At 42.1% G+C, this 27984-nt stretch overlaps 2 protein-coding genes across 5 annotated transcripts in view; one reads left to right on the top strand and one right to left on the bottom strand.

The window, feature by feature from the left end:
• B3galnt2 (beta-1,3-N-acetylgalactosaminyltransferase 2) overlaps window positions 1-11111 on the top strand; it is a 41650-nt gene extending 30539 nt beyond the window's left edge. The window contains exons 9-15 of the mRNA XM_015504371.2: window positions 61-171; window positions 3105-3183; window positions 5861-6044; window positions 7341-7466; window positions 8226-8385; window positions 8919-8975; window positions 10922-11111. Coding sequence (XP_015359857.1) covers window positions 61-171; window positions 3105-3183; window positions 5861-6044; window positions 7341-7466; window positions 8226-8385; window positions 8919-8975; window positions 10922-11056 — 852 coding nt within the window. The 3' untranslated portion in view covers window positions 11057-11111. The remainder of the gene's footprint in view (window positions 1-60; window positions 172-3104; window positions 3184-5860; window positions 6045-7340; window positions 7467-8225; window positions 8386-8918; window positions 8976-10921) is intronic.
• Window positions 11112-12102: 991 nt separating this feature from the next.
• Tbce (tubulin folding cofactor E) overlaps window positions 12103-27984 on the bottom strand; it is a 47776-nt gene continuing 31894 nt past the window's right edge. The window contains exons 6-17 of one of the 4 annotated variants that reach the window (XM_048800388.1): window positions 26718-26817; window positions 25013-25076; window positions 23661-23737; window positions 21662-21757; window positions 21082-21146; window positions 20723-20787; window positions 20209-20361; window positions 19315-19468; window positions 17007-17075; window positions 16267-16347; window positions 12577-12668; window positions 12103-12398 (exon numbers count right to left, since the gene is read on the bottom strand). In XM_048800388.1, the coding sequence (XP_048656345.1) occupies window positions 12306-12398; window positions 12577-12668; window positions 16267-16347; window positions 17007-17075; window positions 19315-19468; window positions 20209-20361; window positions 20723-20787; window positions 21082-21146; window positions 21662-21757; window positions 23661-23737; window positions 25013-25076; window positions 26718-26817 (1109 nt within the window). In that variant the 3' untranslated portion in view covers window positions 12103-12305. Of the gene's footprint in view, window positions 12399-12576; window positions 12669-16266; window positions 16348-17006; window positions 17076-19314; window positions 19469-20208; window positions 20362-20722; window positions 20788-21081; window positions 21147-21661; window positions 21758-23660; window positions 23738-24973; window positions 25077-26717; window positions 26818-27984 lie in introns of all 4 variants that reach the window. The other 3 variants (XM_048800387.1, XM_015504340.2, XM_048800389.1) reach the window with 3 other exon arrangements.

Here is a 27984-nt window from a genome sequence, read left to right as displayed (position 1 = left end):
TATTTTAACCCAAATGACAACAGTAAAGAAACTGGCTCACTCTTCATCTTTTCCCCAAAGAGCTTTGAAGGGACCGTGGTGTGGGAGAGTCAAGACCTCCACGGGCTCGTGTCGGGAAACTTGCACAGGGTGACCGTGCATGACGGTGGCGGAGTCCTCCGGGTCATTACTGTAAGTCAGCCTTCTCTTGGGCTTTTCCTATACCTAAAAGTGTCTTAAAATTTATACCATCCCAGGCAGTATTGAATAATGATTCTCATGTGCTTTAAAACATATGTAGTAGTAAGTGTTGTTAAGTCGCCATGGTGAAGACAGAATGCTCAAGTGTTCGGTGTGATTCTGCAGTTCTAACACTGGTGAATATGGAGTCAGCCTTAAGATTGGTGCATGTTTGGGGGGCTGGGGATGTGTCTCAGTGGTAGACCACTTGCCTAACGTGTGCAAGACCCTGAGTTTGATCCACATTGCTGCAAAAAAAGTGCATTGTTAAAGTACAATATTTTATTTCTCAAAAATTTTTAAATAATTAAGAATATTTAGGGGCTGGAGATGTGGCTCAATCGGTAGCGCGCTCGCCTGGCATGCGTGCGGCCCAGGTTCGATCCTCAGCACCACATACAAAGATGTTGTGTCCGCCAAGAACTAAAAAATAAATAAATATTTAAAAAAAAAAAAGAATATTTGTTCAGTAGTTTAGAATATTCACTATCTCACCTTAATAGTGAAATGTCAGCTAAAATTCTATAGATACCTGGCACATACCTGTAATTTCAGCTACTTGGGAGGCTGAGGCAGGAGGATCACAATTTGGAGGCCAGCTTCAGCAACTTAGACTGTCTCAAAAACAAAAAAGAATGGCACTTGGCTTAGTGGTAAAGTACCCCTGGATTCAGTTCCTGGTGCCAAAAAAATATATGTGTAAAATAAAGTACTAGAGATAAAATGCCGAGTCAGATGCAGTGACATGCACCTGTGATTCCCACTATTCAGGAAGTTGAGGCAAGATCACTTGAGTCCGAGAGTCTGAGAGCAGCCTGGACAACACAGTGAGACCCCATCTTAAAGGGAAAAGTGGAAAATAAGTTGGATATTTGCTTTTATTTTTATTGCTGAAGCAAATCTGATTTTCTGATTCTCCTTTTTCTCATTTTTTCAGACTTACTTCAAATTTAAAATATGCAAATTTGGCAGATTTCTGAAATGTGGAGTGATGAGGAAAATGGGGCGGCAGGCCTGTGTGTGCTGTCAGGCCCTTCTCTCCTTCTGTCTCTGGGCCAGTGGTTGGGGGTGGGCGTGGGGCCTTCAGTGAGTTCTTTGAGTACTCATCTGTTCACGGGGTTGGGTTCCCAAGACAGAGACGCAGAGGACACAGTGGCGCACTGCTGCTCGTGCTGAGATGTTCACTGAACCTGCCCTGCTACAGGTCTGTCATGGGAACTCGGTGTTCAGGGAGAGGAAGGACACTAAGCACACAGACTCAGATGCACGTCCGACAGCTCCCAGCCTTGGCCATTCACATCCCGGGTTCAGGATTCCACCCTTTTTTGAAAAGTCCTTTGGGTAGAAAGTTCTATGGAGTTGATAGATTTCTCTTAATTTCCTTATTTAAGCCAAGTGCCTTTAATTCTTGCCTCCCTATAGTATTTGAGTTTATTAGACAGTCAAGGAAATAAGTTTACTTCAGAGTTGAGAAGTGGGTTCAGACGTAGACTCCAGTGCTCTGCTCTGGAGTACACACTGTGGCAGAGGGTGAAAGGTCGAGGTTCGAGGTGGGGGAAGGGGAAGCTCCGCAGAGACACACCTGGGCAGAGGAGGATTTTCACCAGTTCTGCTCCCTGCCAAAGAATGCTGTCCTCCAAACAGGCCGGCACAGCACAGTGGAAGCGATTCAAAGATGAAGAGTACGTGACCTTTCACAGAACTGCAGGGTTGGGAGGGAGAGGAAGTGCTGAGGAGTAGTACTGGCCAAGTTGCGTTGTGTTATTGTGTAGTGTGTGCAAGTGCGAATGCATAACAACAAATCCCACCAGTAAATACAGCTATCACACACCAGCCCAAAAAAAAAAAAAATGGTGGTTAGAACTACGTGGCTGGATTCTGTAGCATTCCCCTGGACTAGTTTCTTCAGCATTTGGCTACAAACCGTATTTTAAATTAAATGATGTGTTACCACAGTGCCTTCAGAATTCTCTCACTGCTGGCCCTCGAAATTGCTTTACACAGTAAAACTCTGCTGAACAGATTTGTTTGAAAAGCGAATAGCCCAGCAGTATCCCTTCTGCTGAGGTGAGTTCACAGAGGAAAGGCCATGAACACTCCGACCAGTAGCAGCTGTAGTGCAGCTCTGATGGACGCTCACTCCGAGTTGGCGTGTGACACAGAGTGACAACTCAGTTTGAGTAGGGGTGTCGGGCAGCTTTTGAGGTGACTCTAATAATAAAGGCACGCCTAACAGGCAGAAAGGTCTGTTTCTGGCTCTTGACAGAATTGCCTCTAGCCCTGAAATTCACCAGTGGTCATGCGGGTTCCATCTGAACTGTTTGGGACAGAGTGCTGACCTTAGAGAAGCTTTTCTCTGCATGGTCACTGAAAGGTAAAATGTGCCTATCTATTTGAACTTATGAGAATTATCAGTCTCCAAAAAGTCAAAATTTTCATTAATTTTTAAAGGGGTGGAGTTGATGTAAAATAAAGTGATTTTAGTACTATTATGGTAGCAAATATAAGAACATATGATTCCACTTTAAGTTGGAATTCCGAACACCTTTGAGCCACCGAACATATATGATCTTAAGACTGCAGTTAAACCAGGCGTGGTGGTACCCACCTGTAATCCCAGAGACTCCAGTTTGAGGCCAGTGTGGGTACTTAGCAAGATTGTGTTTCAAAATTTAAAAAATGGCTGTAGGTGTAGCTCATTGGTAGAGCACCCAGGTTCAATCTCCAGTACCAGTACCAAAAAAGAGATTGTAATTAGATAACAAAAGTAGCAGCCTGCTGCGTGCTGCAGTGGGGTCCTGTCAGGACTGGTCAGATGATGGTCCAGTGCGGTGCATTCCTTTCTGCTGTGCGGCCCTGGACACTGCCATTCTCATTCCTTCCAGGCTGGGGAGGGTGCACTGCCTCATGAATTCATGGAAGGTGTGGAAGGAGTTGCAGGTGGCTTCATTTACACCATTCAGGGTAAGTCGGCCTGTTGAGAAGCACACTGAACCTCTTACACCTGATCTTTTTTTTTTTTTTTTTTTAACTCTTGGACATAAAACGTGATCTTGTTAGTCACTGAAAAAAAAAATAGCTTTACTGAGGTAGCTTTACATACCATACAATTCACCCTTTTAAGGTGTTGATTCAATATTTTTGGGAGTTCTGAGACCATCTACACTAATTCAAGAACATTTCTATCCTGCCGAAAAGAAAAGAACCCTATACCCACTGGTCCCATTCTGTTCTCCCTACCCATTAAAACTACTAATTTACTTCTCTGTGGATTTGCCTATTTTGAACATTTCATGCAAATGGGATCATACAACATGTGGTACTTGCCTAGCTTCTTTTGCTTAGCATAATTTCTCAAGGTTCAGCCTTATTGGCCAACATACTTCATTCTATTTTTGTGACTATAATATTCCATTGGATATATAATGCCATATTGCCATTTGTTAATTGATGCACAATTGGGTTGCTTCTACTTCTTGGCAGTTATGAATAACTCTGCAGTGAATGCTCGTGTACAAGCTTCTGTGATCATATATTTTCATTTTTTTGTAGTTAAATATCTAGGAATGAAAATGCTGGGTCCATATGGTAATTCTGAGCAGCCATCTAAAGCCCTGCCAGACCGTTCCCAGCAGCCGCTGCCCGGTTCTGCGTTTCCGTCACTGTGTGGGTTTCCGTTTCTCCACCTCCCCAGTGTTTACATCATCTGTCTTTTTAATATTCCCCTCCTAGTGGGTGTGAAGTAGGATCTCACTGTGATGCTGAGTGGCATTTTCAAGATGACCAGTGATGATTATATATATGGCGGGTGGGGGGGGGGAATCTCCCTAAAAGTAACAACCCAGCTGGGCAAGGTGCAGTGGTACACACCTTTAATCTCAGCCACTCCAGTGCCTGAGGCAGAAGGATTGTAAGTTTGAGGTCAATTTAGTGAGACCCTGTCTCAAAAATTAAAAAAGAGCTGGGGATGTAGCTCAGTAGAAGAGTGCCCCTGGGTTCAAATCCTAGTACTACAAAAGTACAGATTCCTGGGCCCCACCCCAGACCTACTAACTCTGCAGGTTTTGGGCCCAAGAGTCTGTATTTCAGGAAGCATTCCTCAGAACCACGGATTTAGTCCGCTCTGTTTTACTGCAAGAACACTGTGGCCCAGGGGTGTTCCGTGGTGCCGCCTGTCTCACAGTGGCAGGGGCGGGCCCCACCTACCATTCCTCGAGCAGCAGAGAATGCAGTGCTAGGCTGCTCTTGTTGATCCTCTCCTAACCCCTTGGCAGCTCACTCTTGTTTTTTCTAGAAATGTTCCTTGAGGTGTTTGAGAGAATCCTGATTTACTGTGTCCTAGGGAAAGAACTGCTGCCCTAAACCCACAGGATCTGGGGAGAGTCCCTGTACATACATGATCTGTGACTCATTGCCAGCTTGTGAGCTGGTAAATAAAATGTCTTTTAATGACATTATTAATTATTTTTACTGTGGAATATCATAAATACACCAAAAATAAAGAATAAGAAACATCTAGCTACACATTGTTAAGAATTGGCAAATGCTTGCTTTTTGTTCTATTTGCTTCCCGTTGTTTATTAGAGGAGGTTTTTTTTGTGTGTTTTTGTTTTTTTTTTGGTGCTTGAGGACTGCCATTTATTAGAAAAAAATTTTTACAGAGGCTAGGTTGTAGCTGGTAGTAGAGCACTTGCCCAGCATGGGCAAAGCCCTGGGTTCAGCCCCCGGCACCAGGGGAAAACCAGGTGCAGTTGAGACCTCCTCCCTGGTACTGCTCCTGGGCCCTGCTATTCTCTGCCCCTCCAAGGCTGCATCTGCCTCGGCGACATGTGCCTGCCCCACTGTCTTTCTGCTTCCTACTATATATTAACATACCTGTAAACAGCATACTTGAGTATTTTTAAAAATTATTTTAAAGCATAATGTTGAGTAAATGACATCTGTGCTGTACATATATCATTCAATGGCTTCATCAGCATTACCTTTCAGAGCTATTCCTTTTAACCTTCAAGGTCAGGTTGATTTTTATAACTGCTATATTATGTAAATGTAGCACTGTTGGGCTGGTTTTGACTTAGGGGTCTGGTTTCCCCCACTATTATAAACACAGCTTCGATGAATGTCCTTGCACCCGGGTCAAGTATGGTCTCCAGGGTTACGTCTTGAGGTGGGCTTAGCTGAGCCACAGGACTTGCATATCTTCAGCTTAGCTAGATACCACCATACAGCTCCCCACTAGCAGTGTGTGGACTAGAGCCCCATCTCCCTACCTGAAGTTCCTAACTGTCCTGATGTTGCCTTAGGCTCAGTGGTGCATCCTGTAATCCTAGTTACATGGGAGGCTGAAGCAAGAGGATTCAAAGTTTAAAGGCCAGGTGTGGTAGTCCATGCCTATAATCCCAGCAACTCGGAAGCCTGAGAGAGGAGGACGTTCAAGGCCATACTCAGACTTAGCAAAGCTCTAAGCAACTGAGTGAGACCCTGTCTCAAAATAAAAAGGGCTGGGAGTGTGGCTTGTGGTATATGCCCCTAGGTTTAATCTCTAGTAACGCCTCCCCTCCTTGGGAAAAAAAGACTTTAGTAACTTATCATGCAAGTTCTGGATCTTGGCTTATGATGATTTTCTCAACTGTCTTTTCAGAAGGTGACGCTCTCTTGCGTAGCCTTCACTCTCGGCCTCAGAGACTCGCTGATCACATAAGGAGCCTCCATGAGGAAGATGCCTTACTGACAGAGGAGAGCAGTGTTCATGGTGACATTGTTTTTGTGGATGTTGTAGACACTTACCGAAATGTTCCTGCAAAATTATTGAACTTCTATCGATGGTAGGTTGGGTGGCTAGAACTTGTTTTATTGTTCTTTTGATGGAGGAAAAAAAATGTATCGACATCAAACCACTGAGATTTTAAAAAATAAAAATTTAAGGTCACTGCACACCTGGGAGGTGGCCTACTGTGTCCCTGTTCCTTAGGAAGACATCTTCTAAGATGCTGCTGCTGCTGCTTATTTTGATGAATGAATGTATTAACTGATCGAAAACAAGGCAGAAGCTAATCCATCTGGAGTCATTGCTCCTTGCCTTGGGAGTATCAGCTAGGAGTAGATAAAAATCAGTGAGTTTGGAAATGGTACCTTTGCAGTTGGATACAAACCTACCCAGATCCTCAAACTAGAGTTACTCCCACCCAGGTCGCTGAGTTCTGTCAACTAAACACCCACTATATTTTTCCAGTCTCTACTCTACCTGTTGAAAAGCTGCTCTTCAGGCTGGGGATGTGGCTCAAGCAGTAGCGTGCTCGCCTGTCGTGCGTACGGCCAGGGTTCGATCCTCAGCACCACATACAAAGATGTTGTGTCCGCTGAAAACTAAAAAATAAACATTAAAAAAAAATCTCTCTCTCTCAAAAAAAAAAAAAAAGAAAAGCTGCTCATCTTGGGCTGGCACATTGCCATGTGCCTGTTGCCCCAGCTGCCTGGGAGGCTGAAGCAGGAGGCTCCTTTGCACCCAGGAGTTTCTAAGTCACCACTTAGTTGCCATTACACACTTTTTGGGGTGTGGATAAATTAAGTCACCTTCCTGTTCTTCCAAAGGGTCATATGTAATAGTAATTGCTGGAAATGGTTTACAAGGGGAAATAGATTTCAGTGTTATGATTCAGTTTTTAAAAAAATCATAAAATAGCTTGACTGGAATATAAAAAGTAGCATAGAATGCATCTTGTACAGTAATGTCCTGAGTATGATATTTGTCCCATTATGCTAGGCATTCGTTAAGAACACACTGGACAAGGTTCAAAGTTTAATAGTTACAGCTGCCTGACATGAATGCCTAAGACATTTGTTTGAAAATATATTCCTTCAGCCAGAGAGTTTTCATTGTGCTCTTTTTTCTTTACTTAAATGAGTTTGATGTTTCTGTGACTATCACCTAGTAAATATCAGTGAGGACTGTAATTGAGAGCAGTACCATTCTGAAGCCAGCATTCTGGGTGGTACATGAGTGAGACACTGGGCGCGGTCACACAGGCAGTTTTGAGAGGGTGCTGGTGATGGGTCTTCCCTGGTGTTGCTGTGTTTCCTTGCACAGTTGCACCAACTCACACACCCTTTTCTGCCAACAGGACTGTGGAAACCACCAGCTTCAGTTTGTTGCTGAAGACAGATGATGACTGTTACGTAGACTTAGAAGCTGTGTTTAAAAGAATTTCCCAAAAGAATCTGGATGGGCCTAACGTTTGGTGGGGAAAGTAAGTGAAACATGGTTGGCGTTGGTATTTGTGTACCTGAGCAAATGTGATTAGAGTGAAAATGTGCAAGCCATTTCCACAAGAAGAATGTGTCTGAGAAATGCAGTTCCTACTAGATGCCTGAGTTACTGTATTAGTACTCTGCAATTAGAGAGAAAAATCTTTTTAATGAAAAACCTCAGGCTGAGATAATGGTGGAGAGCAAAAGATGTGGTTGTGTCTTTGTGCTTTAAAAATACATTGTGTTCAGAAGCTTCTCTACCTTCTGTGTTAGAATGAACACATGACATGTCTCTGCAGCTGTTCTCTGCTGCTTCAGGAGCACTGTAAAGAGTTAATGATTAGGGTTTTGTTTTTGAATATACACCAAATCATGACAGCTGGGCTCAGTGTTACATGCCTGTAATCCCAGCAACTCAGGAGGCTGAACCAAGAGAATCACAAGTTCAAGGCCAGCCTCAGCAACTTAGTGAAACCCTGTCTCAAAATTAAAAGGACTTAGCTTAGTGAGCAAACGCCCCTGGGTTTAATCCCCAGTACCTAAATAAATAAATGAAATGAAAACACAGTAGTACTGTTACCTTCCCATTCAGAAATTTAGAACTTAATATACCCGTCTTCCTTAAGTTTTTTTCTTATTATTATTCTCTGCTTTTCAAGCTCTTTCCTTTGTAGTGATAACAAAGGAGTCCACAGTCTGATAGTGGCAGGATACATGTCAGATCAATACAGAGAAGCCATGTTTTTTAAAAATCTCAGTTTCAGATTGAATTGGGCAGTGGACAGAACTGGAAAGTGGCAAGAACTGGAGTATCCCAGCCCAGCTTACCCTGCATTCGCGTGTGGGTCAGGGTATGTGATCTCCAGGGACATTGTCAACTGGCTGGCAAGCAACTCGGGGAGATTAAAGACCTATCAGGTAATTAGATTTCTAACCCAAGGCAACTCACAGTCCAAGTCTCAGCAGCCCAGGGTTGTATCCCTGCAGCAGCCAGCTTGCCGCGGGGAAGCATGTTGTTCTGTGGGAGTCACCCATCAAGGGTTATTGTTGCTCACATGTGGCTATCCAGTCTGCTCCTGAGTCGTTTGAGTCCACAAGTATAATCGGTGTGAATATCAAGATTGCTGTTCTTAAGGAGGAAAGCTTGGAAGAGCTTGCTCTCTGCTGAATCTGGGTATAGTGTCAATGTGCAGTTCCTCCTGGTTACTAGAGCCACAATTTGCTGCTGTTAGCCCCAGGAGTCTAAGGTTCATGAGGGAGGGGCTGTCTGCTTGCTCTGTTACCCTCTGTTACCATGCAGTGTGGTGCTTTCTGTCTGTGATAACTGCTTTTACATGTGAATCCATGTTTGGCCTTAACAGAATAATAGCAGAACAAAGAGTGGAAAGACTGTTTATTTGGGAGTGATTATGGCATTATTTTATAACATTTAAACTTTGGGACCTGTGTAGGGTGAAGATGTAAGCATGGGCATTTGGATGGCAGCCATAGGACCTAGAAGATACCAGGTAAGCAGGCCCAAGGGTGCTGGCCTTGTGGTCTTGGGAGTTGTGGCGTGAGGCCATATAGTGCACAGCTAGTCCTGGACCACAGCTGTATGCTGGATTTAATTCAGAACTATCCACCTCATTTCTTATCCAGTATTTTTCTGAGTCTACTAAAAAAGAAATGCTATGAATGAAAGTTCCCTGACCCACAAAGAAGAATTAGGTTTTCATAGAGTGGATCAGAAATTCTTTGCAGTTTTGAAACTTAGAAGTTGCTGGCTTGTGTTCCTAGGAGTGTGGCAGTGTAAGGACCTCTGGAACCTCCTGACTGATGTCCATTTCTTCTGTTGTAACACAGCATTTTTAAAACAAACTGACTGCTGAGCCAGAAAAAAATGAATCTGCAAAGCCCAAATCACTAAGTAGGAGCCCTGGGAAGAAAGCAAGCTTTTGTCGCATAGAGTGTTGTTACATTCTCGATTCTTGCAACTTCCACTTTGGGCACAGAAGGTGCAAGAGATGAAGGCACACATAGTGCCCGAGAGGAGCTGCAGGGACTGTCGCGTCGCCCCCCCCCCTCCCCATTGCAGCGTGCCCTCTACTCAGTGAATTAGACCATGAGCCCGAGTCAGCCTGGCAGCTTTGGTGGTCCTGTTCTTTGTTCTGCTGTGTCCCATCTTTGATTCACTTTATGTTGAATATGATGTTTTACTTTCCATCTCTGAGAACCTGAAATGTGCAAGCCTGGCAGTTCTGATTTCCTGGTGTGCTTCTTCTACAGGCTCCTTTGTGGCTCTTGTTCTTAATGTGTTGATTTTTTGTGTGTGTGACCTCAAGTTTTTGGAACCCCAGCCTATCTTAAAATGTAGCCCAAAGAAAGGGTGTCCACTATGTTCTGCCTTGGGACTTTGTGGGCTGCACAAATTGGCCTCTCGGCCCCAGGCGCTCAGGAAGACCCTCCACTCCACTTGGCAGGACTGAGGTGGAGCATTGCCTTTGTTCCCATACACACCCTGAGAGGCTGTGGCCCTCCGGGGTGTTGGCTCTCTGGCCATTGCTGATTGGTCTCTTGTCCTGTGCACATGGCCTTTATTTTAAAGCCCAAGGATCCAGGTACCTTTGAGGCACGTCTGACTTCAGCTGTTTCTTCTTCACTAACAGAGTCCATCCAAACTTTAAAGAGTTTTAATTATACCTTAGCATTTGCTTGTTCTCTGATTCAGTAGGTTTCTCTGTGTGCTTTCTGCTGTTTTGCTGGAAACAGAAGTCAGTCCATGGAGCTGAGGAACTTGGAACTTGGGCTGAGGATTCTTGATCCTCCTGCTCACCTGACCAGCACTATGACCTGGGGCAAGTTGTTTAGTGAAGTCTCTTGATTTCAGTTTCTCATCTGTAAAAGGGAAATGATCCCTACCTAATTTTATTTTTTTCAATTTAATGGCGGCGGGGGGGGGGGGGGAAACCAGGGGGGCTCTACCGCTGAGCTACACCTCTAGCCTTTTTTTTTTTTTTTTTTTTGAGACACCTAAGGTGCTCAGGCTGGTCTTGAACTTGCAATCCTCCTGCCTCAGTCTCCCTAATGCTTGTAATCCCAAGTGTGTGCCTGGCAACTGGCCTCACAGGGTTCTTGAGAATTAGATGAGGTAATGTTTGTAAAGACTTGGCATAGTTCCCAGAATACTGCAAGCATTTCTTTAACAAACTAACAACATACTAATCGTGCATGTATGGGGTCCAATGCAACATCCAAGACGTGTACATAGGGTGCCATTTGCTGACTGTTAATCCACACACAGCTGCACAACTGTGACTCCTGATCTTTCTTGGAGACAGAAGATATCCCTCCTTAAACCTCGAGTTGGTTCATACATGGATTTGTCCTTGAAATAATTTCAGCTTCGTTAGCATACACAAATACGCCCTGGTGCATGCTTGCACAGTTCACAGCTTGCTCTCCCTCTCTGCAGGACAGCCTGTGGCTGTGTGAGAAGACCTGTGAGACAGGAATGCTGTCTTCCCCTCAGTACTCCCCTCACGAGCTGACAGAGCTGTGGGAACTAAAGGGAATGTGTGGTGACCCTTGTCAGTGTGCAACAAGGTGACAAGAGATTCATACGGGCTGCGTGAAGACAAGGGCAGGTGGATGATAATCTCCATGTAAGTCTGAGAAGAGCAGCCATGGTTGGCAGTAGAATAGATAGTCTTTCAGGAGAGCCCTGGGCTGGCACCTTCACCTGAACCAGTGTGGTACTAATTGTGCTGATTTCCTTCTTTAAAAAAAAATCAATTAATAACTGTAGTTAAGTTTTTATTTATATATTGGAAAATGATTTAAAATTACCAAATTGTTTTATAAAAGGAAAAGTATTTCTAAATCATGATTAATAGTTCATCTGAGTTTGAATTTCTGCCTGGATTGCATAGGTCTGTATGGCTTGATTAGACAACACACGCCAAAAAACTCACAAATACTGTGTGCTTACTTACATGAGCAGTGATCACTTATACCAAAGTTTTGGGTTTCTGGAAATAATGTCAGATTTTGTGGCTCTTGAATGAAATGGGCAGTTTGACCTTGGAAAGGAACTGATATAATTCTCAGTCATGGACCTGGCTTAAATATGTTCATTTACTTAGACTAATATCCATGGTTTTTTGTTAATGCTTTTTTTTTTTTTTTGGTCATTTAAGATAAATCCTGAAGATAAATGTAGTACTCCTGTTAAAACACATTTTTATGAATATACTTCTTAGGGTTTTTGTGTCATAGGGAGGATTTTGCTTTCATCATTGACCCCTGGTTAAGTTGGTCAGAGCTGGGAACCTGCGAATACTATGCTAAGTTTAGGTATAACTATGGAGAAAAGCCTGTGGATTGCCTTGTTAAGGACTCTCAAGATAGTATACCTGAGAAGAAAAAATAGCAGGCATATGATAGTAAAGGATGTGCCTCCCTGAATTTAAGGGACACTTCCCCACGTAACCAAATCATTTCGGTAACCTTTTAAAATAGTATCAGTAGAGAATTTCATTAAAACTAGTCTATGACAGACATTAACTATATTCAGATGTTATTAGACTAGCTAGTTTCTATTTAATAATCAATAGTGAGGAGCTATAAAAATACATATGAAGTAAGATCAGAAGATCATGAGTAGTCAAAGCCTTTATTACTGCTATTATATACAAGCCTACAAATGGTCTCTTCCTGGTGAAAAGTACATCCTTTGTTATACTTTGAGCAAGCTGTAAAACCTCATTTGACAGTAGAACTGTTCCAGCAAATCATTTCTTCCCAGCGAACCCCAGTCACGATGAACAGTCAAGTCACTAAATTTTTAAAGCTGATTGTTACCATCTCACTAGTAGACAATCTCCATTTTCCACAGAATAAAACTGTAATGACTGTAGGTCATTTCCTAGTTCAATTTCTCTGCCCGGCATCTAAAATTAGAACAAAGGTAGGGGGTAAGACAGACCTGACAAAAGATGACCTCCATGCCACAGGTTACTCAAAGTCTAATAAATATGTGCTCCCTGCTCAGAACTGGACCATGTTAGACAGTTTAATCATGTCTTACTGTGGAGAATTGAGCTTGACTGTCTATTGGGGGTGGCTTACCTTGGGACTTTCATAGGACAGCAGAAGTTCTGACACAGGAACTTTGAGAAGACGTGACAGGAATGCCTTCACCTTTTGAATGGTCATGGAGCCTATCAAAGAAAAGGAAGATGTCTCAAAGGACAGCTACCTGTAAAACCAGGTCACATAATGAGACCAAGCTGCAATGATAGCTGTCCCTGTCAGGTATCAATTCACTCAGGAAAATAAGTAGAGGTAGACTTGTGTCTTTCTACCACTTACTTGAGTCACTTTGGGAAACTCGTGGAAGTGAAGTCAGTGTTTGACCCAGGTGCCCCTAACAGTTTTCGTGCCATTTCAGTAGGTATTATTCCTTAATCTGATAAACCAGAAATTAGATTCTCAGCTCAGAGGAAAAGACAGGTGAAATAATGGTTTTCTTTGTAAGTCTTTGTAATTACTTCTTCTGAGTTACTTACTGAAAGAAGCTTGGAGTGGGCTCAGGTGCCCTGAGGAGATAGCTCATCCTCCTCTGGGAAGGGAGGGTATAGACTGAGATGGACAAGGTCCAGCATAGCTATCCTGTGATTATCAAAAATGTGTCCCATGTTACACACACAAGCAACCACCAGGCCTGGAATGTAATTTAACTGAGCAAATGCTTTGGTCTGTTCAGAACATGGTATGAACTTCTTTCCAAAGATGGGTTGTGGTAAATAGTAGAGATTTAATTATGAAAACCAGTTTCTTTGAAGCTTTAGCTGGAGGTACAGCAATAGTGTGGTGTTCCCACAAATATCACGACATAGTCAAATGAGTATTTTTCTATCAATCATTTTTGTAAAAGCTGTGTGTTTTTATGCAACTTGTGATAATAAATGTGATCTTTATTTTAGAATAAAAACTGGCCTTTTCTTATTTGTGTACTGGATACAGCTACTTGGTAGGTATTTGAAAACTTTATCATATTCACACTTAAGAGTAAATTGTAATTATTAATTAGACCTTTCAAAAGATTTGGGTGAATTGGCTTTCACTGTCGGAGGGTGGTGAGGAACTGATTCCTGCACACTATGGGGAAATAACACATTCCTAATCAATGCCAGCAACAAAGGTTCTAAGAGGTTTGCCTACCTGCACTGTGTAGGAAAGTGGCAACCTGTATGTAAATAACTATCATTTCTAATGTGATTGTCTTATTTAGAAAATATGAAAATAGTTACTTCTTTTTCTTTCTCTCTGACCAAGCCTGTTAAAGGCTTCTTGTGTTCTCATGGGGGTACCTGAGTTTTTGTATCTTTACTTGCCAATTCCTCTAGACCTGCATTACCTAATACAGTAAGCACACGTGGCTATGGAGCACCTGACAGAAATTAGTGAATTTAAACTTGCTTAGCCACATGTATCCAGTGGCAGGCACGGCAAGCAGCACAGAGCTAGGCCTGGTTAGCTTTCCTTGACTTCACATGATAGTATGTTTGTTTTGAGTTTATTCAACTATGCCCTGCCCCGCCTGCCCCTGCCATCAAACTTTACGTTGTTTTTATCTTTACCATTTACAAGTGGTACAAGGTAGACCATTAGAAAGCCTATACAGAGCATGTATGTATTCCGTTTTTATAGCAATTACCACATAACTTAATAAAAAGGGTATACGAATTTTTCATACCAGCCAATATTACTTTGTTTTGTTAAATACCCTTTAAAAAGTAGCATGAATTTATCTACATTAGTCATTAGTTGTACCATGTGGCAAAAAAATTACAGTTAAGAACCCTGTAATCTGGTTTACTGCTGAGTTTATAGAACACAGGACTCAGATTCTGAAGTCTGAAGCAGTAATCATCACACATAATTTCTATGGTAATTCTAACCTCTGCTGGTTCATCCAAGGATTAAAAGAAACAGTGCATGGACATGGCAGGTGTTTCCAGAACAGGTGTACAGTGCAAAAGAACCGTGTTAGCACACATTCCCAGACTGCAGCCTTTGACTGAAGGCAGCATTCTTGAGTATCAGTATTCCTTAGTGATAACATTTCCATATTTGTGGGAAAGAAAAAGGAAAGACATCCAAAGCTAGTAAAACTGACAGAGTTCTGGCTCTTTTGTTATTTTGTACCCATGTAGCATTTACCTTTGGAAACTGAATATGAAAGGGAATCACTACTAATTTTAATTCATTTTAATAGTAGCAAAATTATACACTCTAGGACTAGAAATTGGATTGCTAGCAAATACTTAAAATGGAGAAACAGTGGTAGATTAACACTAAATGAACAGTTATCGATCATAAATGTACTTCTTAAATACCACCCATGCGTACCATAAGCAATGCCATGGTAAGCTTGCTAATGTGCAGTTACTGCCCTGGGGCAGACATGTGAATTTAGTTTACGGAAATCCTATAAACTGATCTGCATTTCATTCCTCCTTCAAGTTTTGACTGCTCCAGATTTAACCTCTTGGTATTTTAACATTTAGCTAATGTTTAGCTATGAATCAAGTTAATCTTGGGAATCTTGGGAATTTAGTTTACTATTATCATGGTATACTAAACAATTATTTGTCTTTTGAGTGAAAGTTTAATTTATTGATCTAATTTGTTGACATAAAAGTATTTTTCTAAAACTAATTCAGTTCTTGGGACTAAACCCAAGAATGCTATACCTCTAGCCCATTTTTATTTTCTGTATGTGTTACTTACTGAGGACTGAACCTAGGGGGTGCTTCACCAAGGAACTACATCCCTAGTCCTTTATTTTGAGACACAGTCTCAAAAATTGCCAAGGCTGGCCTTGAACTTGTGGTCCTCCACCTTCAGCCTTCCAAGTTACTGGAATTACAAGTGTGAACCACTGTGGCTGGCCATAATTTTTTTTATTAACATGTTTTAGTTGTAGTTTCACACAATACCTTTATTTTATTTATTTTTATGTGGTGCTGAGGATTGAACCCAGTGCCTTGCATGTGCTAAATGAGCGCTCTACTGCTGAGCTACAACCCCAGCTCCTGGCCATATGTTTTTTAAAAGTTCCAAAGTCATTTTTTTCCCCCAAAGGAAACCATTCCAGTGAATGTTTTCTGTGGAGTCCTGATCAGTGGGCAGAATGGGAGCAGAATAAAGTCACAAATGTGCCAGTGCCTCACTAGGACATGTCTCCTTTTCTCTTTGGACAAGAGCCTCCAGAATGATGATCAGAACTAAGCTCAATGGGCCTGAGGAATTTCTAAGAGGCTAAGCCAGTCAACCCCTTAGGCCATAAATATCACAAGCAAAGGCTCCCAATTAAAAACAAAAAAACTTTTCCAGATAAGCTGATAAAGTTATGGGAGACGCGAGCCAGGCTTGTGATTCCAGGGAGTTGGGAGGCTGAGGCAGAAAGATCCCAAGGTCCAGGCTAGCCTGTGCAACTTAAGAGTATAAGATAGAGTATACCTAAAAACAAAAAGGGATGTAGTGGTAGTATGTATCCCTGGGTAGAATCCCCAATACTTCAAAAGGTATGGGAGATCTGAATTTTGGGGGGCTAGAGGAGTGACATTAGCACAGCTGATTATATTTTAGAATACAAAAGACTAATGAAAACCTTTAAATCCTGAGGTCCATAATTCTAGATATGAATTGAATTAAAGGTTTCAATCACTGGTCTATATACAAGAGCCAACCCATCCCCACTCCAGTGATTCACAAGTGCAAGGAAGGCAAAGATGGTTTCATTCATCTTACCTGGCAGTTGCTTCTCTAAGACCTTCTGTTCAAGTTGGTTTGGATATTTTATCTTCAGTGCTTTAAGGAAAGAAGGAAGGACTACATTGATGTCTACTACAGTACTGATTTAAATTGTGCATGCAGGGTTGGGGTAGAGCTCATTGATACAACTGTGCTTAGACTGTGCGAGGCCCTAACTTCAATCCCAGTAATAAAACCTACAAGTTAATATCACTGCCAAATAGAGCTGTTTAGGACACTAACTTGTGTCAGTCCTGATAAAGAAATCTATCTAAATGATGTTAAATTTTTTTTTCCTGTTAACATTTCCATGAATTCCTGGTGACTACAAAACAGCTGGAGCACTGGCCATCCACTGCTTTGCCTTTTGCTTCAGCATTCCTTTCCTGACAACTGAGCTGGATTTTCAAGTGTAAAGAAAAATCAATGATTTCCAAATCCCTCCCACCTTTATAACACTATTAATGAGTTTAAAGCCCGGGAACTGTAGAAACATTGAAGGTTAGAATGTAGGGGGCTGGGTGTAGCTCAGCAGTGGAGGCTTGCCGAGCATGTGCAAGGCCTTGGGTTCCATCCCAGCAGGACACCACACCCCAAGGAATTTCGGTACAGAGAATTCCTTTAAAGCTCAAGGCATTTCACTCAGTTCTTCCTAAAAGAAATGCACATCCCTATCAGGCCTTTGCTATCCCTTCAGCCTAGAATATAAAGCTGTGTTGTGAATTTGGGATTCTTACTCAGTAGTTGGTTTTTCAGCATAAATGGTTGTTGTACTTTGAGTTCTCCGTCCTCAGGTGCACCATATTCTGTTTTAGAAGAAATCAAGAGGGACAAATGATGAGAGGTGCATGTCAATGGACCCCTTTCCTTCCCCAGGATAAGCCTAGCAACCACAGTGTGCTAACCTGAACAGTTTGCTTTTATTCAGCCGCTCTGATTTTTAGGAGATTGGATGCACACCTCCCAAGGCAGAAGCCTCCAGTGTACATCACATCACTGTTCCTCAGGACCCACAGGGTCCTGGCTCCAACTATGAGTTAACCTGCTTTCAAACACTTCAAGTGGACACACAGTTTCAACTTTGGAAAATGTTTCCTTTCTGTAAGGTCTGGGAAAAACCTGGTACTATTTGGGACACAAGTCACAGGACACCTTCAAGTGTTAACATGGTATAAGGACAGACTGGGTACCCAGTGCCCGCACTGCAGACCAGCTCTTCTGCCTGAAAATGCCGTACAGCAGACCCCTAGTTTGTGGGGGACGTTTCAGGACCTCAGTGAGTGCCTGGCACTGCAAATAATGCCAAGCCTTATATCTGGAATATACACATCTATGATAAAGTTAGGCACAGTAGACCAATAATAGCTAGCAATTATAACAATAAACTAATAAAATTATGTAAATGTGCCCTTTCTTTCAAAATATTTTACTTTTACCTTTACACTTAAATGGAGCATTTTATAGCTTGTCTGTGGCTTATCCAAATTGTAAGCACCACTGCTTTTGTGCTTTGGGGGTCTTTTCAAGTAAAATAAGGATTACTTAAACACAAGCACTGTGACACTGCAACAAGTCTACAAGGACATAGTTGAGCGACTCTAAGGTGGGCAGCATATACAGTGTGGATGCTCTGGTCAAACGTATACCTGTCCTGGGGGGACAAGATAGGGAGTTCATCACGTTCCTCAGAATGGTATGCAATTTAGAACTAAGAATTTTTTATTTGTTATCTTTTTTTCTAATGAAAGTTGCAACTGCAAGCTGGGAACAGTGGCACATGCCTGTAATGTCAGTGACTCAGGAGGCTGAGCCAGGAGGACCAAGAGTTCAAAGCCAGCCTCAGAAACTTAGAAAGGTTCTAAGCAACTTAGCGAGAACCCATCTCTAATAAAATATAAAGGGGCTAGGGATGAAGCTCAGTGGTTAAGTGTCCTAGGTTTAATCCCTAGTACCCCCCCCCCCCAAAAAAAATAATTTGCAACTGCAGATAGGGGTAACTACTGTACTTCTCTCCTGCTCTGGGCCAACAGATGAGGGAATTCCTCTACACACCCCAGAGATCTGCTTTTCTCTCTTGGCATTCTGAGCAATGAAATAGTCAACATAGCTGCCATCTGTTTTAGAACCTTTCCTTCCTCACCCAAGTGATTGAGAGTGGCCAGGAAATTGGGCCAGCTAATGGAGTAATTTGAAAGCACTCCCCATAGGCAGGTTTTCTTCCTCTCAGATAAGGTTCCAGCCTGAAGCATTTATGCAGTGAGCTTCATCTTGAATTTGAAAATATATAAAAAGGAAATTCACATAAAAGTGAAATGTGGAATAATAATGAAGTTTTAAAAAAATTAAAAGTACATCAGGGACAAAGACTCACAAATTCTTAAGCTTGAAAGCCTGAGAAGCCAGGCTGAAGAATTTAAGGGACCACACATCAAATGCCAAACTCGGAACATGAGCAAGCCTGGGGACAGAAGAGCTGAGGAGAAACCAGGTGGTGTGAACTTCTGCATAAGTTAGAATTACCCCAGGGTGATAAAAAATACAAGTCCTTGGGCTGGGGCTGTAGCTCAGTGGCATAGCACTCGCCTAACATGTGTGAGGCTCAGGGTTCGATCCTTAGTACCACATAAAAATGAAACAAAATAAAGCCATGCTGTCTATCTACAACCACAAAAAAAAATTTTAGTGGGGGGAAAAAAATAACCCAGGTCCTATGAGATGAATTGGAATGCTTCCCACCCCCGCCTGGAGTGGAGAGTGGTAACCACTCATGAAATTGACCATCTAGAGGGCACAGGCAAAGATGAGATGACTTACATTAAGGACTGCTTTGCCTTCCTCAAATGCAACTCTCCCCCTTCAGGAACCTCAGAATCTCCCAGCTCCTCCTGCCAAGAGACACTGTGACACTGATTTACCTCTGTCTGCTCTCAACTTGCTGAAGTGGCCCCAGGAAAGTACCTATAACTCCAAGAGAAGGAGAAAAACAAAAACACACTGAACTGCCTGTGCTGCCCTGAGAAAGACCAGCAGGTCATGTGGACATACTGTGGCATAGGAGCTGGTATCTAGGATGGGCTGCAAGAAATTCTTCATTTGGTCTGTTTTTCTCTGGATCCTGATGTCCACCAGCCTTTTTCCACTCATTTCCAAAAGCTTTTCGGTAATCAAGCTCAGCTCCTCGCCGTTCCTCTGGAAGAATCTATGTTGATGTGAAATAAAAACAAGTCTATGAAAACAGTCACTTGTGTTTTGTACCTTGCCCTTCCTCCACTGCCCAAGCACAGCATAATCAAATTTAGAGGGATGACATTGACAGAACTCAAGAGTTTGTTCAAAAAGATTTCCAGTTTTATCTTTTTCTTCATGAGAACATTGCCCACAGGCTAGCTGATGCTGGATGCCTGGGGTTCCCTCTCTGGGGAATGGCACAGTGTGGCCAGGCCTGGCCTTCCCACTTCTATGGGGAGAAGCGGCTGACAAGGAGAAGAGACATGTTCTGTGCTTTTGTCTTTGTTCTACCTAACTCTTCCAAAGAAACAGGAGGAAGTGCCCAGTACTCTTTGGAGTGTGCTCCTTTGCGTCTGCTAAAATGAAAATAAATCAGCAAGGGCAGTAGAGCGACAGATATTTCTGGCACTAAACTAAGTGTAATCCTCTTTCCTGAGGAGTCAGAAAAGAACCATTATTACTAAAATGGACAAAAGCAACCTACCACCCTTTGAAGGAAAGTTACATTTCATACCCTTTTACAATATCCAAATATAATTTCTTTTTACAGTTTTTGGTAATTTACCTTCTAGTCTAAAAAATATCTAAAGCCAGGCTTGGCTGTGCATTATTGTCTCAGCTGAGGCTGAGGCAGCAGCACTTGAGCCCAGCCTAGGCAGCATAGCAAGACACATCTCAAAAACAGAATCCTGTCATGATACCACTGCTCACCTCACATTTGTTCAGGGTCTTCAGCTGACCAATTTTGGCAATAATGAGCTGTCGAGTGGTCTGTGCTTCCTTGCTTCCTTCAGTCAGGGGGTTCCTTACACAGGACAGAGCACGCAAGCTCTGTAATTTATTTAGCTCATTGATGAATGACCACTGAAACCCAACAAGAGGAAATAAAAGCAATGTTTCAGACTACTTTTTCAGATTTCGTGAACTAACAACAGAAAAGCAGAAGTCTCCGTTCTAACATGAGGCAGAGAAGCTTCACGCACAGAACACCCCATTAGGAAGACCACACTTTTCCATGACTGTGCCACCTGAAACCCTGGCAGCCTGCCCGGACATGCTACACCAAGCTCACTCTGAATATTTTTTACTTTGCATGAGGAGTTTCACTCTGAGGAGTTATTTCTCTTTTGATTTAAAAGGTTTTCAATAGAAGAAGGAACCTAGGAACTCCACAAGAGTGGGAATAGGCGATAATGCGCTGGGCGCACTGTGACGCAGCCCTTACTTGTGATATCCGATTGTCATTTACTACAAGGTACTGCAGGGACGGGAACATGGATGTTTTGCACCCTACAAAAAAGGAGAATTAAGTCACATGGTAGAAGTGAAAAGAAATGGCTAAAGAACAGGGGAAAGGAGGCCAGGTGTAGTGGACCATGCCTATAATCCCATCTTATCAGGAGGCTAAGGCAGGAGAATCGAAAGTTCAAGGCCAGCCTTGGTAGCTATAGCAAGATGCTGTCTCAAATTATAATCTTAAAAAAGGGCTGGGGGTGTAGCTCAGTTGTAGAGTGCCTTTGGGTTAAACCCCCAGTAACATACAACAGATGGGGGGCAGGGAGGGCGGCTTTACTAATCTCATACCAATTCCAGCATCCGGAAAATGTATAGAAGAAATTCCAGTGTCAGAAAGGATTAGCTGTTCTAATCTGAAATTATAAATGTTAAAGTTGACTACACAGAACAATATAAATGCTATGGGCTATCAACCAGTCTAGGTTTATAAATTCTTTTCTCTACCCTGGGTTTTCATTCCATGTAAAATGCTCAGAAATCCAATTAAAGGCATGCAGAAGGACTCTTAATGCTGTAGCCTAGTGATTCTACAGGCCTCTGTCATTCTGTGTCCCTACTGCTGTCTCTCTTGCTAAAAGGGTCTAAGAAATAGTCTCAATTCCCTAAGTTTAACAAAGTGCAGCCTCAGTATTATATCACCAAGGTCAAATTATCCATTCTTCAAATTATCTAGTACATGATCCACATTGTATGTGGTTCACAAGTAAATTCTCCAAATGAATTAAAATGAAAACTTCCTACAGGAAATAGCTCAATTTAAGAATCTTATCACTATCATATTTCTATTGAGAAAGGTAATAGCATATGAAAATTCATTCTGTAAAAATTTACTAGGCCTACTGTAATAGCCATTTTAGGATCAAATTACCTGGGCAGATAGGCTATCAGGAACAGCTGGTTTTCATCAATTAATGGGTTAGAGGAAAGGTCTAACAGCTTGAGCGTCTGTAGAACATTACTGGGCCTGTATGGAAAACACCATCTTTTCAGCATGTGTTGCTGCCATGAGCATGTGGCCTTAGAATACCTGCATTTGGTATTAGGGACCACTGGGATGGAAACAAGTGGGTATGACCATGAAAAGGGAACCTGGGAGACCCTCATGGTGTGATTCAAATAATCCTGGCCAAATCAATATCAGCATCCTGCTTGTGACACTGTGCCACATATCTGCAAGTTTTTATCAGAGAGGAAACTGGATTATGAGGACAGGTAAATTCTGTAAATTATTTCTTATAAATGCAGAAAAACAGCTGCATTTAGCTGTATAATAAAACCATTCTGTACAATAAAATCTTACTAATTTGAATCCAAATTTGTCGAAAATTTTCCCACATGTGTTTATTCCACACAATTTAATGATGTAATAATGAGCAATTTAACCCATTATATCTAAACATCCCATTTATAAAACACCTAAAAAATAAATAACAAATTTGCCACTTACAGTAACTTTGAGATAAACATTTACATTTTTAGAATTGTACTCTTTTGAGGAAAATAATAGATGAATGATTAGTAAGAATATTTATTAAATTACTGACAAAATTATTAATAATAAGCTTTAGATTATGATTTCCAACCTATTTTAATGTACCTGTGTCAATTTCATTGAAAAAGACAAAAACTGATACCCTGAGTTCAATCCCTGGTACCAAAAAAAAAAAAAAGAAAGAAAGAAATAGACACAGGGCTGGGGATGTGGCTCAAGCGGTAATGCGCTCGCCTGGCATGCGCGGGGCGCTGGGTTCGATCCTCACCACCACATAAGACGTTGTGTCCACTGAAAACTAAAAAATAAATATTAAAAAATTCTCTCTTAAAAAAAAAAAGAAATAGATACAACTGAAAACTCGAGACTGAGTGTGTTGATAAGGAGAGGCAACAATACATATTTATTTAAAAGAACACACTTTTGGGGGCTGGGATTGTAGTTCAGCGGTAGAGCACTTGCCTAGCACATGTGAGGCATTGGGTTTGATCCTCAGCACCACATAAAAATAAATAAATAAATAAAGGTATATGTGGATCTACAATAAAAAAGAAATACATTAAAAATATATTAATAATATATATATATATTTTAAAAAAGGCTAGGCGTGGTAACCTGTAATCCCAGCTACTCAGGGGGCAGAGGCAAGAGGATCATGAGTTCAAAGCCAGCCTCAGCAATTTAGCAAGGTGCTGAGCAACTCAGTGAGACCCTGTCTCTAAATAAAATACAAAATTGGGCTGGGGATATGGCTCAGTAATCAACTGCCCTTAAGTTCAATCCCTGGTACAAAAAAACAAAAAAAACATTCACTATTCAGCAGGGAACAACATCACATGATTGTAATCTCAGCAACTCAGGAGGCTTAAGCAGGAGAATAGCAAGTTTGGGCCAGCCTGCGAAATTTAGACACTGTCTCAAAATAAAAAATAGGAAGGTCTTGGGATGTAGCTCAGTGGTAGTTGCATTTGGCTGTCTCCAGTATCACCAACATAAATAAATAAATCTATTATTTAAACCTTAGCAAAGAAATGGGAGAAAGTGCCCAGCATATCCTATAGAACTGCTATTGAGAAACAGCAAGCTGAACATATTTATGCAAAAGTATAAGTATTTAATTCAGGGTGTCGCCCTCATGAGTTTCCCTCAATTCAACTGACTTTCTAATTGGTGAAGGCAATAAATAATCAGTATTTAATAAAAAAAAAATTTTAAGGCAAAACAGATTTATTGAAGGTGAGGATAAGGTACAGCAGAGTAGGCTGAGTCCCAGAGGCTCAAGGCCAGTTTGTTTCAAATTCTTATCCATAAATCCTCCTAACCATCTCGCTCAGGGTGACTAAATGGCGCAGGCTGAGTTAGAGCCACCTAATACCTTTCGGAAATGAAGATGTTGTTGTAGTCCAGATATAGCTCCTCAAGGACTGGCCACCCGGGGGCACACTGCAGCACCTGGAAGGGAAATCTGTTCAGGGCTAAATGGCCTCTGCTGGTACTACTTCCCGTAGGCTCACTGCCACAGTTCCACAGCAATTCCATGCAGTTGCTGTTTTAGAAACACTGCCTCAAACACTTCTCACCAGCTGCATGTGGTCCGGGTGGGGTAGCAAATTAAAATGTTGATGGGCTGCACTGTAACATGCTGGAGCATTTTGAACCCAGCTGGTGGGCATCAGTAGCTGGCTTAGGAAAGGTGCTCAGAAAGTGGAGCTGGAGATGGTGACTAAGCACCATCTACCAGAGTCTGATTAGCCTAAGGCGCACAGTGGTGCTGAGCACCCTTCCTCAGTTCCAGATGTCAGTCTGGTGTGTAAAGGATGCACCACTCAGACAATGTGTCTCAACATTTCTAAGCATCCTTCCTGTCCCGAGGCTAAATCTATACCTGGTCCTATACCTGGTCGATATCTATCTTATCCCAAGAAGGAGTGTGGGAGTGGAGTGCAGGGTTGGGGCCAGGTCAAGGGTGATGGGACCCCACTGAGCCACCTCTGTGGCACTCTATAGACAAAGGACACAGCTGAGCATTTCTGTGCTTGCTTTGATGGTAGAATATTTTGGGTGTGGAAGCAGAGAAACCATGACTGAAGACGGTACCAGATGCGAGTGCCAAATGCTGCTGTGCCAAGGACCCCAGAGTCCACTTCTGAGTCTGGCTGTCTATGAGGAGCAGTGGTGTGAGGAGCTGGAAATCATGAGGTCTCTGCTCGTGAGACCTCTATCTCAAACCCCATATCAAAAAAGAAAAGAAAGTTGGGCTGGGGATGTAGCTCAAGTGGTAGCGCGCTCGCCTGGCATGCGTGCAGCCCGGGTTCAATCCTCAGCACCACATACAAAACAAAGATGTTGTGTCCGCCAAAAACTAAAGAATAAATATTAAAATTCTCTCTCTCTCTCTCTCAGAAAGAAAGAAAGCAAGCAAGCTCAGCACATATTTATTGTATATTACTATGGAGTCCCAGTGTTTATCAGGCCACCAGCCAGAGCGAATCCAAATAGGCTGAGGGAGAAGGACCAAGGAAGAACATGGATTCCTAAATATAAAATTCTGATTTTCTAACTCCTGTTATGCAGTATAAAGAATCCCATTACTTGGATAATTAAAGCCACATTTGTGCTTTAATTCCCTATAAAGCAAACATTTCCAACTGCTTATTACTATGTAATAAACCAAAGAAACATAATTACCTCAGCCCACGTAATTCCTGTTTGATTGAGAACTAATACCTTCAATGTAGAAAACGTTCCAGTTAGCACTGGTGAGCCAGAGGGAAACTGCAGCTTGTTTTCACTGTGTAGAAAGAGAAGATATGGTGTACTTTATTGCTTGTACAACTGAACCAATGAAGATAGCAATGATCTGGGATTTAACCTGAGAGGTTTGGTTTGTTTCAACCCCAAATTAAATGCTATTAAAAACAGTGAGTGATGGGGGCTGGGGATGTGGCTCACGCGGTGGCGCGCTCGCCTGGCATGCGTGTGGCCCGGGTTCGATCCTCAGCACCACATACAAAGATGTTGTGTCCGCCGATAACTAAAAAATAAATATTAAAAAAAAAAAAAAAAAAAACAGTGAGTGAGCCACCGCTACCTAATCTTAATATTTACCACATACAACTTTTTAGTAGCTAATGTGCAAAAGTGTTTCCACAGGGTTAGGCATAGGTGTGAGGCTGCAGGTGCCTAGAAGCCTGAGGTGCAGGCATCTCTAAGGTGAGATTCCAGACTCACAGGATGAGTCTCTGGATGTTGCAAAGGGCAATCATGTTATCAAAAGTGTTACTGATCTCATGCTAGAACATGAACTAGAATTCTGCTTCTCTAAACATGGAGTCTGCCCCTGTGCTATTAGGATGGATAAGATAAACTGCTGCCCTTTCACATCTTTCTCTGAAGACAAAGTCTCATCTTGGAAAGTAGTCGGCCTCGACAGTCACTTTCAGATCTTAGTTCAGTCAAGAGTGGATTACACCTGTAATCCCAGTAAATTGGGAGGCTGAGGCAGGAGGATCACGAAAGTCAGCCTCAGCAACTGAGCAGGCCCTAAGGAACTCAGTGAGACCCTGAGCTGGGGCTCAGTGGTTAAGTGTCCCTGGGTTCAATCCCCAGCAGCTCCCCCTCCCCAAAAAGAGAATGAAAAGTGAAGAACAGGGTATGATGTCACATGCCCATAATCCCAGAGACTTGGGAAGTTTGTAATCCTATGATTGCAAGTTTGGGGCCAGCCTTGAAACTTAGAAACTGTCTCAAAACAAAAAGAGCTGAGAATGTAGCTCACTGGTTGAGCATGTCTCTATCATGTGCAAGGCCCTGGGGTTTGACCCCTAGCACTGCAAAATCAAACAAACAGAAAGGAATAAAAGAGGAGGCCTGGCTGAATCCTTGGAAAGTTAGGTTCTGAGATTAAAAATTATAAACTATTCAGAAAGGACTACAAAATTGTGACATTAATAGTTATAAAATAATGAAAACTTTTTAACAAAACTGAATTAAACAGTATCCCAATGAAATCACTATTCCTAATAACACTAAAAACATCCGTATGAAAAAGCACTTTTAATAATATCACCTATCTTCTCCTCCCCAGCTAAATATCACCTCCCTCAATGTTCCACATTTCATTGTCATACTTACAAGACATCTGAAGATCTTCCATTTTAATGTTAACCTATCTCACTCCCCCTCTCAATAAAGAGTCAAACACATTTCTTATTAATGAATCACCTTATTGGACCCTCTAAAAGACTATACTAATCAATGTGCCCTTAAAGAATAATTTAATTTTAGGGAATTTAAATAAGCCCAAATTTGTCCACAACCTAATAATATCTACTGGGTAGCAGCCTTACCATCTTATTCCCAGAAATACTAAGAGGGCGAAGGACACAGGAGTTTTATGGTTCTCAACAATAAGGTAACTAGGAGTTCATACCTGAGATCAAGAACCACCAGGTTTTTGAGTTGATCAGCAATACGAATCACTTCATCCCATGATGACAACAGGTTTTTTGACACATCTACTCTTGTAATATCTAAAAGCACATGTTAAGAAACAATAGTTTCAAAAGACTCATGGAAGACATAAAAATATTTACCTCTTTATTCTGGAGCACAGGCTCTTTAACTTTTCACCTTATACTCACTGTTCTACTTGAAATTTTTTTATGTGTGAACACAGCATAATGCTTTTCAACCTTTTAAATTATCCATTGTCAATTCAAAACTAAAAAGCTCATTGTCATATACTTGAAATAAACATCTACAATCTTATGAATAAGAACCAAGTATCATAATTAAACTATTATCCAACAAAAAAGAGGGGGAAACGACAGAGATGGTAACTGATTCATTAAGCACCAAGCTGAACCCGAGGCCTGGCCCTCAGAACTGCATTGTAGCTGTAGGCTTCACCATTCTCACAGTTCTCCTGCATCCTCCTATATCCGTGTTACTGTGACCCACAGGAATCTCCAAACACATGGCATCATCTGGAGGCTGGGGGGGGGGGGGGGCAGGGGTTAGTTTGAACACAAGTTCAAAAGTATCAAGAATGATTTGGGAATTCAGAGGGTCTCTAGTACCCTGGAAATAGTGACACCCACTGTCACTGGTACCGGGATTCAGAGAAGAGTAAGCTAGCAGGACAAGTAGCTCTGAGCAAGCACCAGAGCTGACGGGCAAGCATGATTGCTAACCAGAGATGGTCACTATGCCCTAAGAGAGCCCTGGCTCCAAGAAGTCCAGTGAGGGAAAGGACTACCAGCTGAAAGAGCTGGACCTTACCCTAGATTCTGACATGGGTAACCATTACTCGGTTCGCTCATCTACCTTACAAGTAATTACTGAGGGCCAGGAGGACAGCAGTGGGCAAAGAAACATCTGGGTGGGGGGAGAGTCAGGTGATAAGCATGTGTCTTCACGGTGTGTTCAAGACGAAACAGGGCACATGGGAAGGCAAGGATGGTAGTTTATATACTGTGCAGGGAAGACCACCACCTCTTATAAGAGGGCATTTGAGCAGAGACCTGGAGCAACTGGGGAAACAATACCTTGAAGAAGCACAGCAAGAACAGAGGAATGATAAGAGCAAAGGTCTCTGGTTAGGATGGGTTCAGCCTATGACAGGGACAGCCAGTTTCAACATGCTAGGAGTAGAGAGGGCTGGGGTTCTGAAAAAGAGGTCTCAAAGGGACTAAGGA

This window comes from Marmota marmota, unplaced genomic scaffold, assembly GCF_001458135.2.
Source record: "Marmota marmota marmota unplaced genomic scaffold, marMar, whole genome shotgun sequence".
Classification (NCBI taxonomy): Eukaryota; Metazoa; Chordata; class Mammalia; order Rodentia; family Sciuridae; genus Marmota; species Marmota marmota.
Note: the sequence above shows the minus strand (reverse complement) of the source record. Positions and strands in the feature narration are given on the sequence as shown.